Raw genomic sequence first — 19808 nt, 5'->3', positions numbered from 1 at the left:
AGGGGCAACTGAGGTGGAAAGCGATGATGTGGCAAGGTGTGCTAGTCGGAAAAATAGAAGGAAAAAAATCCCAGTTTACTGGCCGTCAGTCCCACTCTGTGTGCCCTTCAGCTGTACAGAATTACAATATTTACAAATTACCACGGTGGGGGGGAGGGGGGGTCACTCCTGGTAACAGCAGGAACGTGTCCCTGCAGAGTTACCACATGAAAACACATCAGGAAGCCTTTTTTTGGGGTGAGGGGGGGGGGGGGGGGTCAGGTGGCGGTGTCTCACACAATGTTAAAATACAGCAGTGTAATTAAATAAGAGCTGAATAGGGGAGAGGGGCTGGGGGAGGAAGGAGAGGAAAGTCCCCATTTAGCAGTAGTGATGAGCAAAAATGGCAGCCCACCTTGCCACAATGATCGGAGCATAAATGCTTTTCTTTTGGTTGCTTTTTTTTTTGTCTGTAAGGAATTGGGAGACCAGCTGCCAGCCAATATGCACTTTACAGGAGATGCAAGTCTAAGCGCTTGGTCATTTTGATCTGATGCCATATACAAGAATATGAGGGGTAATATAAGCAAAGCAACTAGAGGATCATTAACATATATCTGAGCTCATTTACTTGAATACCGCTGCTGTTTTTCAGTGACAATGCACAGGCTTTAGATTTCATAAATTCAGATTCCTATATCTCATATTTTTGTTCTTAATATATTAATTTTGATCTTTACTCTTTTTTTTTTTTTGTCTTTTTCTTTTGCCGTCGTATTTTCCGGCGGTCGTTTTTGTTGGGTTCTTCACCTTCGGAAGAACATGGGGTTGCGCAGGCAGGCGGCTAGTCACCTGCAACACCCCAAGGGTCCTGCAGAGGTCTCCAGGCTGCTGTCAGTGTCTGAGGCCAGGGTCTGGTCGGTGGACATGGAGGAGATGTCGTTGATTGAGGAGGAGGGAGGGAGGCTCTCGCTGCTGTTCACGGCTGCACCTGTGCTAAGGGAATCAACAGCAGCGGGGGGTTACAACGTAAAAGAGTCCTGGCCAAGACGCGAGCAGAGAAACAGTCGCAGGAGATATACAAGTGCACACACAGGTTAGAGTGAGATAAATGCTGATTCATGATTAGCTGTTCCATTAGATAGAGATGTCAACAACATTTACAACATCTGTGGGGCATCACAATCACAGTGCATCTGTAATGAGACAAAGATAATTAAGCTTTGGGTCCGGGAGGCTCCACGGGAAATATCATTAAAGGCTTTCAGTGTTTCAGCAGTTCATAAGCGTGGCTTATGAATTATATACCTTAAAATGATTTATGTCTTCATACAGGTCTGTGTGTCTGTGTGTGTAACAAATGGCAACCTCTGGAGCTGAAAATAAAGCCAACACAAAAGTGCCAATTCCTTTAACCTGGCTCCCAAAGTGAGTTAGTCCCCATAGATGCCCAATGTTATAAAGCATATTTACAGCCCATTACAAAATAGATTTTTCCCTCTATGGATAGATTCTAGGGGTATGAGGTGGGGTATCCATCCATAACTAGAGTATTCATCTGGACACAGTAATGCTGAAACTTCAAGACCCATGGTCCAAAACCTGGTGGGTGAAGAGATGGTGGCCAGGTCCTTGTTTTATATAGCTGGTTACATGGTAGACTAATAATCTAATATTAATAATCTTATAATCACCTTGCTTTAAAGTCAGAGGTATGCATATTAGGGAACTTGGGGTACTTCCCCAAAAGCAATCTGCTGCTTTTGAACATTAATGATCTAATAAATAATATACATAATGATATTATGCATAAAAAAAAATTACATTGTTTCCAACATCCTCAGAAGCCTAATTGGAACTGTGTGTGTGAGTACATGCTCTGTCTATTAGCACGCAGCGACCAATTTATACCTCTATGAAGTTGGTTCCTGCTTTGTCAGCCTTTAAAAAAAGACTTTAAAGCAGATGCAGGAAACAGACCAAATGCAGTAATTTGTGCAGAGGACTTGCACGCTGTGAGTCTGCTGTTTTTGTCTGTTTCCTGTTGGGAGTAACTGTTTAAATAAAGCAAGATTAATAGCGCGCATCGGTTTTATAGGGTAACTAATCAGAAGTGACGGTTAAAGCTTCATGTGTGAGAGGAGCACAGCATAAAGTACTGTACCGTGCAATAATCCACACTAGTTACACGGCGATATATAAGATGGGAGTTTAAGTCATTACCTCATATTATTAACCTTTACAGAAACTGTGGCAAAAGCAGTAATATGTGATTAAAGTCTGAATCACATCACAGCGTCACGCCCACACGCATATCTTCCACACTCACTAAACTGTTGCTCATTTCTTCATTTTCTTGGAGATAATGAGATAATGCACGGTGTCGTGCAAATAAATACTGCAGCACTGGGCTGAAAAATCTTCTGTTAACATCATTAAAAATATCATAATCTAAACACACAAAGTGGGTCTGACTGTGTGTGATTGCAGGTCTTCTCCTCATGCTGCAATGAGACACTGTCGTCTGCAGCTCCTGCACTGCGTCAGATGCTATACAGCGGCCCATCTGCTTAATTACAAGTAGACAGAAAGAAGAAGAAAGATGAAGCTCGTGAATTTTCTAGAGACGGGCCGAGAGAGACAGAGCAAAAACGAGCACCATGTTATTTAACTATATTTGGCACTAAGGATATTTGTTGCCCGGCTTATGGTGAGAGATGATTTATAAGTTTTCTAAGAGGGAAAATCCCACTCGCTTTTGTACAATAAACTGAAAGAGGACACCCAGAAAGGTGTTCTCTGATCTGAGCCGTCTGTTTCTGTTTAATTTCTTCTCCTTGTGTTTTCAGTCTTCTTACTGTTTTCATGCAGTGTGGTTGTGGTTTCGAACAAGCAGTGCAGCTTTCTTTCTTTTTTTTTCAGATGGATCTCGGCAAATGCTGACTGGGCTGGTTAGTATGCTCAAAGTAACTCTATACTGCCATCCTGTGGCACATCATAAGAATAGCAGTTTTTGTCCTCTGAGGGCATTTATAGCCAAGTCTAAGACTGACATTTCCTGAGACAGACCCCTCAAAACCCAAAGCTTAAGACACAGCAATGTAATACATATAAACATACAATCATAAAGGCATTTGAATTAACCTGTACTACGAAGCAATTTTAGCAATCACAGAATAGCAATCTTTACAAATCATCAGGCACAAAGTGACATCACTGAACTGAACAACATTTAACTTGAGATGTAAGGGACAGAGACATGTGGTCAACAGCACAATGGGTTTTTCTAATTACAAGGGATAACTCCAGTAAGGTTATATTAAATTCACTTACAGAGCGGTTAGGCTTATGCACTGAGAGTACCTGAAGGTGAAGGTTGTCCCTTCACAACGCCATTCTTCGTTCTCTCCTCAAAGTTCATCACCTCTTTGTAGATAAGTTCTGCAAGGGGTGCGAAAAAAGGTAGTAGAACACACTAAGTGACAAAAATATGTGCAATCTGCACCCATCTATGCAGACAGTGTTCATATTACCATTAACTACTAAAAAACAAGATCATTCGAATGCATGGTAACACTAAAAAATTACATCAATCGAGTGCATTACTGCACATATAATATACAGCTTTTTATCGTTCTACCATATGTGTGCTTTGTTGAGTTTTTATTTTTAGCCCGGATGAGCAGCACTCACCTTTCCATTCATCAATGGAGTGTTCTCTTTCATCCAGCTGCTTGTCGTAGATCTGAGGTGGAGGCTAAAGAGGAGAGAGAGAGAGAGAGAGAACACAATTCCAGTTTAGTAACATTTCAGCTAACGGCCTAGCATTACTCCCAAGTGCAATACCTACAGAAAGCAGCTCAAGATTTTACAAGATCACGTTATAAATATGCATCTTTCAAATGTGCAAATGGAAGGAAAAAAACAAACAGCATGCCGGGTCTAAAAGTTCGGCACATGTTGATTATGAATTAAATTTAAATCAAAATTAAGCAGTAGTGTATTACTTCCATAAAATGCATTGTAAGTTCATTGTCTGCCATTTATAAACAAAAAATGTCTCAAAATAGGTCATTCTTTATAATCAGGACTAAATACCTGACAGGATAGTGAGATAAGAAAACATCTGGCAGCAGTGCTCTCCCCCCACACCCTCCCTCACGGGACTTGTCATCTCGTCTACTAGGTCAAGAATACGCTGACTGGCATCGAGTCAGCCCATCTAACTACTCATTCACTCATTCCCCAGACTCCGACATCGTAATCCTGCCCATCTTTGTCAGTGTGGGTGACACGACCACCAAGGAACCTCTCTGGTGTAACCCTGAGGGGACTGTTATGGGTCAGCCACAGCAGGACAAACCAACTGTTTGTAGATGTTAACGCTGTGGAGCTGTGGAAGTAGCTAAGGAGCTCTCTTCAAAACAAATTCTTACAGTAAATATTAAAACCTTGTATTCTATTACGATTTTTTTTAATGAATAGATTAGGTTTCCTGTGACATACGAGTTTTGGTCTATGTGCAGAGTGAAGCATGTGCAGTTTGACAATGACTGCTTATATGTGACAGTTACTTTGAGCTCCACTGAAAACAGCACACGGTCTGTATACAAAAGATGGACATAACCACCCTGATGTGACCCATTAGTTGGTGGATATCTGTTTTGAAGTCTGCTGCATTTTGATTTACAAAATGAAAAGCATGAAGTGAAAATGACTAATAAACCAGGACACTGTGTACTCTTATAGTACCAACGAGTTAGTCACTAGGTTATTGCACAATAAAGCACTCACTTTATCATCTATTTTACTTTAATTTCAACCATCATTTACAAAAATAACATGTTGATGTACTAAAAAGACTTTAAACTCCTGACAGTTACCATAAAGTCAGTACAGTATTTACTGAATAGCACTGTGCTACTTTTAGTTAAGAATAATATTCGTTTTATATTATATATTATATTGGTGTTTTATTTTACATGTTTTTGTGTCTGTTTAATTATGCTCACAATCATTGTTTTGTTGATTCATTCAACCTGGCACGAGCCACACATAACAATTAGCCCATGTGGCTAAATCTGGCATATTAACATGATGAATTTAATGTGGTAATTTATATGCATTATCTCTTTTAAATAAACATATACATCATAGATCAAGAGAACAGTAGGGTCATTTCTGCACTGGCTTCACTTCTCAGACCCAGAAGTTACTTCCATCTTTTATATACAGTCTGTGATTACTGCAATATCCAGATATTCTGGATGTTTCATTTGATTGGCATTTTCTGCTCCTCTCTTTGCATTACACAGTCTCTTTTCTCTTGATTTTAAATATCTTCAAATATGGCAGAAGCACTGAACCACATGTGTCCAAAAAATCTTCTTTCATTTACACTCTTTAGTCGAAGAAGTCCAATTGCAGTGCATTCTTTGATGTAGGGAGTTTGTTATTTACCATGGATATTTGGATGTTATCTCTGGCCTTCATCAGGATGAGGTGACATTAGAGAAGGGGGGGAAAACAGCAGAAAACGTGTTGAAATGCCATTCACAGCCATGTTATACATCAACAGAAGCAACAAAGTCATCTTTAAAAACCATCAGACACCAGATGACAAGACAAGGCCATAGTCATGAAATCTTCTATAAAGGAGGAAAAACTACTATACAGTGAATGTGTTAGGCAACAGGATATTTCACGTAGTAGAACAGCAGCACTGACATTCATCAGCTGGTCATGCTCTCATTACTTGTACTGCTGTAAAAAATTTTCGGGTTGCAGATGGCGTTTTACCCAATCTCACTGTCACCTCATACTAATGAGGCGCTGATGAAGACGCCAGATTTCACCAAATCAACCAGCAACACCACCCCTCTCATGTTACAAGACCCAACAACCCACTATATAAATCTTTCAGTGTAGCATGAAAATTTACCAGCAAAGACTTTGGGTTATTTTACAGAAATCTACAAAAACGTTTGGTTCTGCACTAAAGACTAAAAATATAAGTGAGGGGGGAAAAAATGCAAATTAGATGTGAACAAAAGTTATCAAAATAGCAAGCGGTTAAAACAATGCAGTTTAGTCATGCTATAAATCACTATCAGTGCGTACAAATTAAAACATGGGAGGGGCGGGGTGAGGAGGATTTAGCTTGGGATGGTAATGGATACGCAGCTCTGCTGAAGTCCTACTCACCGCCTCCACCTCAGCCGGATCATACCACACGTTGATGTAGGGGTGCTGTAAGGCCTCATCCACTGACATCCGCTTAGCAGGGTCGATAATCAGCATCTTAGACAGCAAGTCTCTAGCCTGGCTTGCTGTAGTTTGAAAAAAAAAATTAAAAAGAAAAAAACGATATTTAGATGTTTTGATGAAACAAGAAAGTATTACATGCCAAACAGCACAGGTAATGGAAGAGGGAGGAGAGAGAGAGACCGGGAAATGTCAGGGATTAAAGAGAATAATTAACAGGAGCTTGTGACTAGAAACCAGATTCTACCGTGAGTTGATATAAATGATATGGGTAACATCTAAAATATAAGCATGCATGTGTGGTTATTAGAGGTAATCGATGGTCAAAAAATTAAATAAAGATCCAAGATTCAATGAATTAGCATTGTAATAACAACAATAATAATATTAATACTCCTACTAATAATAATAGTCTTTAATAGTCAAAGATGCATTAATGGTGACCTCTGGAGGATGAGTACAGTAATCTCACAACCTGAGAATAGAAAGGTTTGTTTATTTCTTATTTTTGTTGATTTTCCAGTTTATTTCTTTTGTTTTCCTTCATCAAATTTCCTCCAGCTCAATAGTGACAAAACTGAGGTTCTCATGTTTGGCCCTGACAGCTTCTCTAAGGAGGACATATGTCAAACTAGTCCTCTAAAACAGCAGTATCAGACCATCTGCTATACAGTCAGCCAATAATCTCAAACTTTTATTACACGCTATAGTTTTTCTTGTATCTTGATTATTGTAATTCACTCTGAATGCACATCTCTCAGCCCTCTTTAGCCCATCTTCAATTAGTCAAGGCAAAAACTAGTTCTTCTTTCCCAGTGAAATTTTAAACTTCTACTAATTACATATGAAAGGCCAGGCACCTGCTTATATAGCTGATGGGCCTCTCCAGTGATCAGGTCAGGGCCTTCTAAGTGTTCCACACTCTTATTGTAAGTCCCAAGATGATGACACGTTTGAGCTTTTAGCGTCTAAACTTTGGCTGACTGAATCAACTGTTGAAACTCTTTGTAAGTCAGCTTTTCCTTAAATTTTGCTTACATGGAAGCATGACTCAGGCTTGGCCATGTGTTTGTATGCTGGGATATGTGTATCTCTTTGTAACTGATGTTGTAACTTTATAACTGTTTTTGTTGTTGTTATGAATAAATTGTGCCAAACTTTTTTTTATATATATATTTGTGTTTTACTTGTTATTGGGGCAGGCAAATCAAAAAGGCTTCACAGAATTTTCACGGGGTTTATTGGGTTTTAAGTATTTAATCTGCAGACTAGTTGAAATCTGAATTATTGCTAGATAATTCTTTAATAATCAACCATCCAGATATCTCCTCAGTTTGTCCCATATATATTTTTTAATTAAACATTAAGCCTGTTTGTTGCAGATGTTGCCAGTCAACTTGTTCTTTTGCAGTTTGCAGTAAATTGGACATCTATCAGCAAAAATTTCAATAAGCATTACCAGTACACAGACTCTCTATCCTCTGGCCATTTTGAACTGATCTGAAATTGAAACCCTAAAACCACACGACACTTCCTCTCCTACACACTTGACCTTCACTATAAATAAATCTCCAGCAGCAGAGGAACGAAGAAGCTGAAGCAAGTACAGACAGATGAGCTGGGCGTACCCTTTGAGCATCACCACAGCATCAAAAAGATGATAAACTTGAAAAAATAGCTCCTCTGTCTCTCTCCTTTCACCTTTCCTTATTCCTTACCTACCTCTCTTTCATTCCCTCTGTCCTACAGTACTGTGACTTGTCTTCCCCCTAAGGTTTAAAATAAATAAAACCCAAAGGATGTTTCTCTCATGTCTGACTCACTTCCTACCTGTCACAAAACAAAACACACAAAACACTTCATCTTGGTCTCACACCCTCTCACTCTGTCTGTCTCTTTCGGTGTATTCCTTTAACAGTGTCACTCCAGCGGGGAGCAGCTTGAATACAAAAGCGATTCATTAGAATTTCAACATTCGAGAGCTTTGATGTGGGAGCCGAAGAGCGAAATATTTTTTTAAAAGCATATTTTTTTTATAGCTCATGGGAAATGTTTTTGATGCCTTCAATTCTCAGCTGAGACAGAAGAAACAACATCTCAGTTAACACTCTGCATAAGAAGTCGATTGAAATCGGCTCACACGGTACAGGATTAACATACTGCAGTTTACTGATGCTCGGAGGATGACCAAAGATAAAATGTAAAAGTACAGTCCTGTTAAAAAACTAAATACACCTGACGATTCAGTAGCTTGTGCGTCCACCTTTAGCAGCAATAACTTAATTGAGTTTTGAGACTCTGAATTTGAGACTTTTTGGGCATTGAGTGTAGATTTGCTGCTGTGCTTGGGATCGTTGTCTGTTGAATCACCCAAAGCTTTAGCTGTCAGACAGATGGCCTTGCATGTGATTCTAAAATACTTTGGTACACAGTTCATGGTCACTGTTCAACATTAGGGTTAATTTGCTGAGATGCCCAGTCCTAGCAAGATCAACAAACTGTTAAAATCTTCGGTTTCTATAGAGGTTCTCACACTTGCTGATGACAAATTAATCAAGTACATTTAATTTGCCGCACCTGGCTACTACTTACCCTCTCATATTCTATAGAAGCAGGCTATACTTCGTTTTTGACATACTACAGCATACATGAAATGAACAAAATGTATAGCCATCTTAGCTGCTAGGTGATATGTACTCACAGAGCAGCTAAAATGCTGAGAATAAGAATAGCATATTTACAGAGTTAACATGCAAACAACATTTAAATGTCATAAATTGTGGAAGTTATAAACAAAGATATAAACCTAATGAACTAAATGGAAAGTCAGAAGCAAAGTCACCTGTAACGTCAGATTTAGATTCAGAAATACTTTATTAATCCCTGAGAAAATTATATAGTCGCAGTTGCTCCAAAACAGCTATATTAAATAAGACAATATACTACAAAGATACAAAATAAAGCAAAATACATACAAATAGCTCTAATTATTAATATCCTAGTATATTACACAAATTAAAAATACATGCAGAATGACTGCCTGTCAGAGTGATAAGTGCTATGATGTCCTAAAGAAGACTTTAATCGACAGACATCATATTTGTGCAAAGGTTCAATAAAAGACCTTCAAAGACTCATACTGGAAGCTAATGAAATGGCTAAAGTGCAATAGCCTAAGTTCACAGGTTCCCTGTGTATAATTAGAGGTTCTTACCTTTGAGTTTGTTGTGCTCAGAGTCAGCAGGGAAAAGGCAGTCGGGGAAGAGTTTGGGGAAGGTGAGGCCTGCGTACTTTGGCCGGTTCTCGACATAGTTCCTCACTGTGGGTTGAAGTTTCTTCATGAATTCTGGCGAGGGCGTGCCCAGCTGCTCGATCACTTTGTTCCACTGATCAATATCTGGTGTGGAAGGCCAAGATCAAGGGAAACACACATGGAATACAGAGCATCCTGTCACCCTGCAAAGCTCAGTGTACCCTCAGGTATCACACTACAATACAATTCTGGCTTCATTTTCCATTTAAAAGCACAAAAAGGAGTGCTACAAAGTGCTGTGACCAAGATAAATTAATAATTTTTAATCTCAAATCAGCTGTTTCCCACTTAACCACCAAAAGAAGTATTCATTAGGATTAGGGAAAAAAACCCCAGCTGACTTCTAAATGGTGAAAAACACAAGATTTCTATAAAAAAAAACAAAAATCCTTTTATTCTTTTTGTTTTTCTTTGTCTCCAGCCATTGTTAAGTGTTTCTAAAAATAAAAAAATAATAATAAACCTTTTGATGAAAACATGACTGATTGGATTAAAAGACACGTGTACGGTATAAATGTAGCCGTGTGTCCAGTAGTTGTATCAGCTTCTCTTTCACTTCCTTCCTTACAACAAATATTTCCTCTCTTATCCTTCGACACACTCCAAACCTTCCCCTCCTAATGTTCTCACACCGAGTGCCAGTTAGGGCAGAGAGCTGCCAGAGGCCACTATAGATCCCTATTACTTCATTTTGCTGGAACGTCTCACGCTTCCATCTCCGTTTTGTCTCTATTGCACACTGGCCATGATCCACCCAGTGCCTAGTAAAGCGGGGTTTTTTAATCCACTAAGACTCTTATCCACGGCTCTTCAGCAAGCAGTTGGATTCGCTCTGACACCTCGAGGTGATTTTTTTTGTTTTTTCTCAGCATGTCAGTGCCAAAACGCATGATGCTCGATAGACTCAGAGTCATTCGCAACTGCCCTCGAAAAAACGCTGCAGGGTTCCTGCTGCCTTCAGGTTTACATTTCTAACAGAGGGAGGAAGGATACGGTCCGTCCCAGGGAACAGCACTGTCCCTCTTATCAACTCTCCAAAGATGCAGCCGACTGACCACATGTCCACTAAGGTCACACGCACCCACATAAACACACAAACACAAACATTTGCTGAGAGGAATATGTGACTCTTTAGCGACCAGATGTTCACCAGCTATCTGCTAACTGCATCTGTCCTTAGGGCAGGTTGCTTACAGTGAGTCATCACAGCTGTTTTTTGTTCTTTTTTTGTAGAAAACAGGCCCCCGGCTAACAGCGAAAGCAATGCACTGGGGCTAGACAGCTCAACAGTGTTTAAAAAAACACTATGAAGCTCTGTAAAGCTGCAGAGAGGGTGTACACCCCAACAACAATTCTCTAGGAGCCAACCCAGTCACTTTGTAATTTGATCCATTTAATATAATTAAATACAGAACACACTGGTAATTGTTAAGCTGTGTCTCCTTACTTGGCACAAATGTGTTGCGTGTTTCTTTAAATGAAAATTTCTCCTTCTCCGTTTTTTCAAATAGCAAAGTGTTTACATTTTTTAAAAATGGTCAGGGAGGGTTTTTTTGTCAGGGTGAAGATACTCTAAGGCACATTTTAAGCAGACCAGTGACACAAACACATTGGCCTCCAATTTAAAGTCCCCATTTAGAAATACTGAGAATTTCAACCAGAAATAGAGTACCTGCAAACATACCATTATTACTTCAGAAGAAAATCAAATAACACACTAATGCTGTGTAATATATTTAACTTATTTTTTAGGAAAATAGAAAAGGAAAAGAAACATATGCTGTTTATTAGGTGTGACAACAGAGTTAGCACATAACGCTTAAACACCCTGGAACAGTTTGAGCTATACTACAACCTTAAGCCCTGTTTGGACAACAAGCTATTTTGGGTTGTTCAAGCCTAATTTGCTATAGTATATCATAACATATACATCAATGAAATACCAATATGTGCTGTATACACAAAGGTTTTAGGCTACCTATTTGACTACACCCACGGGAGATTTTCTGACATCCCATTCTAAAGCCATGGAGTTGGTCCCTCCTTTGCACCTGTAACAGGTTCCACTCTTCTGGGAAGTCTTTTTACAAGATTTTTAAGTGTGCCTGTGGGAATTTTGCCCATTCATCCAGAAGACCTTTTGTGAAGGTCACAGAGTGCTGTTGGACAAAAGGGCCTGGCTCACAGACTCTGTTGTAGTTCATCCCTCCTCCATCAAACTCTACAGTTGGCATAATGCAATGCACTCATGCTTCAGATTGCCAGATAGAAAACCATGATTCGCCCATCCACAGAACAAGTTTCTTCCAGAACCCAGTGATTTACTCACTTCATCCGATACTTGGATTTGCACTTAGTGATATAGTGCTTGCATGCAGCTGTTTGGCCTTGGAAACCGGTGCCTCCCCAACCTCCAAGCACACAGTTTTTGTGCTGATGTTAATGCCAAAGGAGGTCTGGAGTGCCAAACTATGTGCCTCAGCACTTGGCAACCATGGTCTGCCACTTCATGGGGGAGTGGAAGATTGTGGAAGCTGATTGTGGAATATCTGGGAGGGAACAAATTGACTTGTTGCAACGCTGGCATCCTATTACAGTACCACGCTGAAATTCAGTGAGCTCTTCAGAACCACCCATTCTTTCTTGGTTTTATACCCCTGTGGCAACAAAGTTGGCAACAAAACAAACACAAAATTCCACCCAAGTTCAAAGATTAAGCAGCGTGACCCAATACTTGTGTCCATACAGTGCATCTGTAATAGGCCAACACCAGTCAGCAATGCTATCCGAACTATCAGTGCTTAATCATTTCTGCAGAGAGGTACTTTAAAACAAAAGTCAGCCACATTTTAAAACTTGAAGAACAAAGGAGGTAATGGTGGCTGTATGATTACTAAGTAGAAAAAAGACCTCTGTACAGAAGGAAATGTTAAAATCATTTCACCTTCTCTAGAGAGAATATATTTTCAAGCTTATTGACCACAGTAAAATCCACCTTTGGTTCCTCCAAGACCTCCAATATAACTTATTAATAAACACACTGCTCCACTCATCCATCACAGAACAACCAGTAACCCTGTAGCCCACTGGGCTTTTACCGGTAGTCTCTTACCTACTCTGTATCATTTGACAGACACTCTGGGACGTGTAGACTTTAGCCAGGTCAATAGTTCTAAGTTGAAAAATCAATGAAATACATTAAGATTTGCGACAACAGGGTACCAGTCCAGAACTGATCTATAAGCAGAAGATTAACAAAAGTGTGCATGACTCTACTTTATTGATCTAAAGCAAAAGGTATGGAGTGATGAAATGATACGAATTTTTAGGTCATTTTGGGAGCAGAGACAGCGGAGAAAGATATTGCTTGACTCATTGCTGGGTTTCTCTAGCTTTCCAGAACATTAATCTTTCAGGGACCCAGTGCTCAGGGCTGCAGACAGCAGAGTATTACCTTTACTATTGCCATGTGTGGCTGTGATCAATCTCAGTTCACTGTCAAAAACGCTAGCAGCTACATGAAAAGAGAGCACAGTTAGTGGTACTACCACTGTATGATATATGTGCTACTTTTTGTTTGTTTTCTGGTCCTAATAAATGTGTTAATTATCTGAATATTGACCCTCAAACAGAATTTGCTCGAGGTTCCTAAACAACAAAAAGTTAATCAATTACAAGAATCTGCAAACAGTCCTGTGAGCTTCATGTTTCATATTTGAACAGGTAGGCACTGGATCTGCATGCAAAGTGCAAAGAAATCCCTTCAAGCGCCTAAGTGCTGTCAGACATTAAATGGTCTTTACCTCACGGGGAATAGCACAGATAACTGTTTAATGGATTCACAACAAACAATAGGGCATTGCGTCTCCTGCACCCAGTACTCTGTATTCAGGCAGCACCCCCGCCTAAATCAATTGAGTATTTATACTGGTGAGAACAACTTTGACGCAATCTTCTGTTGTGTGCGACACGTGAAAACACAACAGGAGATGGTTTGCTTCAGACTTGTGACAACGACAAAACGTATGAAAATGGCTTTGCTTTCACTGCCATTTGTTCCCCCTGAATTCAGGCAAAGGGTCGGAATCTTTTACCTCTAATTCCAAATTAAATTGTGTATTTGTTAGAAACTGTTTTCAACTGGGGATGAGACACAAGCCTTACAGCAGTAGGTTGTAGCCAATCTGCGTGTCTGAATTTATGGTGCTCTTTGGGTTCAGTCTTTAAAAGGCATGTGTGATTTGATACTGGTAAAATATAGGTTATCCCACCTATAGCACTTTATTCTTCATCTTAATTACTTGCTAAGGTAACAGATTATAATATGGCTCTTTACTAATTCCCCTGTAAATAAATGGCATTTCATTGTATTTCTTTGAAATTACAGAGTCATTATATTTACTTAAAAATACGTAAAGGTAGGTACACTAAAATAAGGAATGACAAGTCAGGATTTTACACAAAACAAAGAAAAGAATATACTGTAAGTGAATTCAAGTAGTCTGTAAGTAATTTTAATTACAGCATGAGTTACTTTACATAGTGCCAGAATTCTGAGGATGTTTTTAGACATGAAACACAAATTGTACTGCAAGCACTAACTACTAACTTCTACATAATTTTGTAGAAAAGTAAACAAAATGTGCCAATCTTACATTGTAAGCATGTTGTGCTTTTGTATTATGGAGTAGCCTTAACCTTAAAATTTAAAATAACTTGAAATTTCCTGAAAGTTATTTTTGAATAGTGATTGTGAAAGAAAATGAATCAAGTTCGACTTGGCTCCATCAATATAAGGTCACACACCTACAAGTTTTGATGGTATTTATGTTTTCTCATAAGTTGGTAAATGTAAATGGCCTGTATTTGTATAGCGCTTTTCTAGTCGCTAAGGACCCCAAAGCGCTTTACACTACATTCAGTCATTCACCCATTCACACACTGGCGATAGCAAGCTACATTGTAGCCAGAGCTGCCCTGGGGCGCACTGACAGAGGCGAGGCTGCCGGACACTGGCGCCACCGGGCCCTCTGACCACCACCAGTAGGCAAACATGGGGTTAGTATCTTGCCCAAGGTTATTTGGCATGCAGCCAGGATGCAGCCTGGGATCGAACCACCGACCTTCTGATTAGTGGCTGACCTGCTCTGCCACCTGAGCTACAGCCACCCCAATATATATGTGATAAGGACTGTGAGTGGGAACAGTCCTTATTACATATATATTGGTAGAATAAAAGGACAGTTGAATAATAGAACATCCATCATGCACATCAACTTTATAAATATTAAATAAAGATATCAAAAGGCAACATTAATCCAATCCATAATAAGACCTCTGGCCTGAAAAGTACAGTGTGTTTACGATGTAAGATGGGAAAATGTTTGATGTCTGCACTTAAAATTAATTTTTACTTAAGCATTTTAGCATTTGTTTGACACCCCTAATTGCGTATCTGTCTTTAAGTATTTGTGGGTGAATATAATTACATTGTAATTTCAAATAACTTCATTTAATTACAGGGGAATTACTATGTGCTAATCGACTACACTTTCAACCTTTGAACTTTCCACTGCTAATTGAGTTCAACCAGGCTGCTATTTACACATGCTCAAAGGGAATACTCAATATTATTCACTCATTACTGAATATTTAATTAGCATTCCTGACTCATACATGTAGATGTCCTCATCCCATATGTGCGCATGCCCTCAACTCCAGCACAGGGACTATTTTTACAAATCCACCCTACTGAAGGAAGTCTTCTCAGGGATGCAATCACACCCCGATCACTGCAAGAGAAAACACCAGGTAGCACTCTAAGAGCACACATTTAAATATTCAGAAATAAGGTAAGAAAGAATTTCCTCTTCCCATTGAAAAAAAGCATTGAAAAGAGCATTTTATGATGTTACTAGGTTAAGTGAAAAGCGTTAAAGAAGATAAGTTGTTGTTGCTATAAATCTGTGTTACAAGCCAGCCAGATGTGAGTGTGGTTTAGTTCACCTCAGTAACATACAGCAAACATCAGGCTCAGTATCTGCTTGACCAAAACACCATTTAAAAGTTATATTTCTAAGATCTTTACCTGCTTGCATGGCGGCAGCTTCTTTTTCCTTAGCTGGCATAGCACTTCCAGATACTCTCAGGTGCTTTCAGAGAGCATCACAATCAATCAAAACTGAACATGGTTGCTTATACTTTAAACTAAAAAAACTATTTTCAGTGTGAGTGTCACTTGACTTTTATGAGCAAAACTACAACATGTAAAAAGCCACAGTCAAAGAATTGATCTGTTTTTATTAACAAGGATACAGTCCCGGCCAGGGAAAAGGATTTTGTGGCGCACCATTTCTCCCATAATGCACCCCACCGACCAAATATCCACTGCACGCATAGAGGTGAGGATGAGACACAGAGGGAGCAAAACACAAGGAGGGAAAGCAAAGGTTAGTGTTGTCCATAGACAGCTCATAGACTGGCATTAGTGATCAGATGCTAACTGGTTTTAATTGAGAGAGGAATAATTAGTGAGAGGCATGTTTCAGGATTCAAATCAGAATGGAATACAGAGATAGACAGAACAGAGTGAAGTACAGTGAAGCAGCGCCTCAGATAGACTAACTAGTGGCAGGAAATTCAAAGCCCTGGAGCTTTCAGGCTTCCCTTCTTCAGAGATATATGGCTAATGAGTCACTGAGGCTGGCACTCAGTCACGTGTTCTGGGGGCTTTTAATCAGTGACTCATAACTCCAGCACTTTAAGTCACTCGACCAGAATTGTTGATAAGGTTTTAAAGTTAATGATATGACACTTTAATTTGGAATCATCATCAAACGATCATCTGCACATGTGAGCAGTTTGATTATTCAGATCGTAGATGGTTTAAAAACACATAGAGCCGTAATTAGCTTCTTAAAATGTAAACATTTCAAAGGCTTTTTTCCCCCACATCAGTTTTATGTTGGCTCACTGCCACAGCAAGAACATAACCAAGTGCAAAAAAGTGCCAATAAACTACAAAGTGTAATTGATGATATATCATATTAGAAAATTTTTTATTACCACTTTATTACCATTTTTTGTACCACTTTTCCCGCCATTTGTTTAGCTTGAGCGTTTTTGATTTTTTTTGATAGCACATTTTCACAGTGTAAACATTTGATATGTTTTCTGTGTACTACTGTGAATAAAATATGGATTAATGAGATTTGCAAGTCATCACATTCTGTTTTTATTTACAATTTGCAGTGTACAGTTACAGTTGTACTTGGATCTAAAAGCAAATAGTAATACTAATAAAAATTAAATACCATGACTCTATTTAATCTCACCATTCTCCTTGTATCCCATTCCTAGTATGACCTCTGGGGCTCTGTAGTATCGGGTCACCACATACGGGGTCATCATGAAACTGGTGCCTGCAGTCCTAGCCAGACCGAAATCCAGGATTTTCAGGGTACAGTCTGATTTCACCACTATATTGCTTGGTTTGAGATCCTGGCAAAAGCAATGGGAAATGAGAAAAAATGTATATTAATGATTATTTCCTGCTGTTATTCACAGAAAGTCTATTAACAATTATTGTTTGTTAATGATTCATGTAAGAGACTCTTTAGTATAATACTTCAGTTTTTCATTTAAGGGAATAGAACAAAAACGTGGAAAATAAGGGAAATGAAAGAACGAGGATGAACTAGACTGCCTCGCTCTGATGATAACAAACCTTCCAGCAACTCTAAAATTCTATCAACACATATTTTCTTTGTTTGATCCTCACACAACTCGGGGTGTTAGAACAACAATTTGCTTTTTTACAGGAGGTAATTCTGAACTGCAGCAATGTCGGGACTAAATTATTGTTGACATAGGGAAGGCGCTTTCTACAAATGCAAATGCTGTCTGCCTTCATGCATGTGGCACGCAAAACCTGCAGAGTCCAGTGCGCACTTGTTCCCGCTTCTCAGCCCTGGTCTCTGTAGCGTTTTCTCACTAAAGCGATTGAGGTGATGGCACAAAACGTGTGCAATATATTGACATTGCTGAAGATTTAAAAGCACACGACACAAACCAAATCCAGCAGTGGAAGAAGAAGACAGAGCAGGCTTGCTCTCCTACCCTGTGAATAATGCCGGCTGAGTGCAGATGTTTGATACCACACAGCATCTGGTAGAGCAGGTAGGACATTCTCTCATGGTCAAGCTCCATCTGAATCACCTGGCACAAGTTGGCATCCATTAGTTCCATCACTAGATACCTAAAAAACAAAAACAAAAAAAGTTTAATTTATGCATGAATGGTTGACACACTTGTGAGATGTGTGGCCCACGAGTTACTGCTGAGAAACTGAAAGCCTCCACGTGGGCCGATAACTCTCACTCTGGTACTATTTACACAGATATTGTTCTAAAAGTGAATTCACTCTCATTTATCATTCATTATGGAAACAGGACACCTCCGGCTGCCTCACATTACACCTACAGTACGTTCACTGATTCCACTCGAATAGTTGTCAAAAACGAATGAGGTGCAAAGGAGTAATAAGCACCTAATGTAGTGTAAATAGACTCCCTGTATTTTGTCTGGCATTTTAAATGAACACACGTTTCGTTTTCTTGCTCATTTTTTTCCTGAGTATACTTACACATCCTGGAATTCCTCTAATGATTTCTGTGGTGTGAAGACATTTAATAAACTGATAATCTGAAAAAGAGAACAGCATGAACAGGGTCAACAACGAGCAGTAAAAATACAAGAAAAGACATTAAAGCAAGGGACTGTGGGCACAAGTTAGTAATGACCCTCTTGAAGGACACCGCTGAGTGAGAGACAGAGTAAACCAGAGAGGCGAAACGAAACAAAAGAGTGGGGATAAATGTGGAGGATGGAAAAAAGAGGCAGAAGAGCACAAACTGCGGCACTGGTGATTACATCCATGCCTTGAAGCACTCTCTGTTTCAGTCTCTTGCCAGTTTAGTACATTTCTGGAGGCATGGAATTTAGCACGGTCATAACGTCGCTGCGACTTGTCTGCTTTTGTAGCAAAGGGATTTAGCAGGAGCCAGAAATAGACTCAGACTGGGGTGCAGTTTTAAACTGCATCTCATTCAATTCGGGATACATTTTCCTTTGGTCCTTTGTTACCTCTCGTTTGAATCGCTTACATTTTTGTGATTGACGCATTTCATAAGCACCAACTCCCGGTATGCCCTCTTGGCATGGGTCTGGTTCTGGAAGGGTCTGCTCAGCTTCTTGATGGCTACATTTCTGTCCAGGACAGCGTCATAGCCCGCACTGCAGAAAACAAACCACAGAGATCAGTATTCCTCTTGCAACAATCCATGGCTTAATGTCAATAGTCACTGACACAAAAGGATAAAATAGATGAAAGGCTCTCTGTAAAAATAATATAAATCAGAACTTATTAATACATGAAGATTATAGGGCTCAATTATAACTTGCTAGCTGTGTGACAACTGTGTATTACAGTAATAGTAAGTTATATACTTAATAAAACTAAAATCAATAAGTCGCCCATTAAATCCATGACACACTGTGATTAAACATAAATGTATACATAATTTTTTAATTTAATGAGTTTACTCTCATATCGTATTATTATTATTACTATTATTTGAATTTTTTATCTAATCTTATAGTCAATGAATTAATTTTTTTATTAATAATTATTATTGTATTTATTTCTGCATTTTGTATTCACAGTCATGGTAAAAAGAAATTATTTATTTAACATAAATTAAGGCAACATGCAGCTTGTTGTACTACTTTTAACAGCAACAGAGTCAAGTAAGTGTTTTCTCTGTGACTTTTACCAGTCTCTCACATCATCATGGAGCAAATTTGGACCAGTCTCCTTTACAGTGAGGTTTGCTGGCATTCATTTATTCACAGCTCTGTTAGAGTCCCGCTGCAGCATTTCAGTCAGGTTGAAGTCAGGACTTTGATTGGCCCAGTGCAACACCCTGATTCCTTTCTTTCTCAGTTTGAGAAAAGATCATCGATGATGTCTTTCTTTCTTAGTGTTGCGTTAATACGCAGCTGAATACCAAACAAAAACAATAAACTGCTAAAACTGCTAAGTGGTTGCAACTTACCCTCTTAATTAGTGTGGGAAAAGTAAGAGTATTTAGTTTCATCTATCTATCTATCTATCTATCTATCTATCTATCTATCTATCTATCTATCTATCTATCTATCTATCTATCTATCTATCTATCTATCTATCTATCTA

General features: G+C 39.1%; 1 protein-coding gene across 4 annotated transcripts in view; it reads right to left on the bottom strand.

Annotated features, from left to right (window-relative positions):
• Positions 1-253: 253 nt before the first annotated feature.
• Positions 254-19808, bottom strand: part of mapk10 (mitogen-activated protein kinase 10) — a 36161-nt gene continuing 16606 nt past the window's right edge. Inside the window, exons 4-14 of one of the 4 annotated variants that reach the window (XM_013910210.1) lie at positions 18721-18850; positions 18201-18259; positions 17675-17813; positions 16891-17056; positions 15872-15943; positions 9458-9640; positions 6184-6308; positions 5440-5466; positions 3673-3736; positions 3343-3420; positions 254-970 (exon numbers count right to left, since the gene is read on the bottom strand). In XM_013910210.1, the coding sequence (XP_013765664.1) occupies positions 828-970; positions 3343-3420; positions 3673-3736; positions 5440-5466; positions 6184-6308; positions 9458-9640; positions 15872-15943; positions 16891-17056; positions 17675-17813; positions 18201-18259; positions 18721-18850 (1186 nt within the window). In that variant the 3' untranslated portion in view covers positions 254-827. Of the gene's footprint in view, positions 976-3312; positions 3421-3672; positions 3737-5439; positions 5467-6183; positions 6309-9457; positions 9641-10549; positions 10622-15871; positions 15944-16890; positions 17057-17674; positions 17814-18200; positions 18260-18720; positions 18851-19808 lie in introns of all 4 variants that reach the window. The other 3 variants (XM_005720332.1, XM_005720333.1, XM_005720331.1) reach the window with 3 other exon arrangements.

The sequence above is a fragment of the Pundamilia nyererei genome, unplaced genomic scaffold, assembly GCF_000239375.1.
Source record: "Pundamilia nyererei isolate P.nyererei 1_Seehausen unplaced genomic scaffold, PunNye1.0 scaffold00002, whole genome shotgun sequence".
NCBI classification, from domain to species: Eukaryota; Metazoa; Chordata; class Actinopteri; order Cichliformes; family Cichlidae; genus Pundamilia; species Pundamilia nyererei.
Note: the sequence above shows the minus strand (reverse complement) of the source record. Positions and strands in the feature narration are given on the sequence as shown.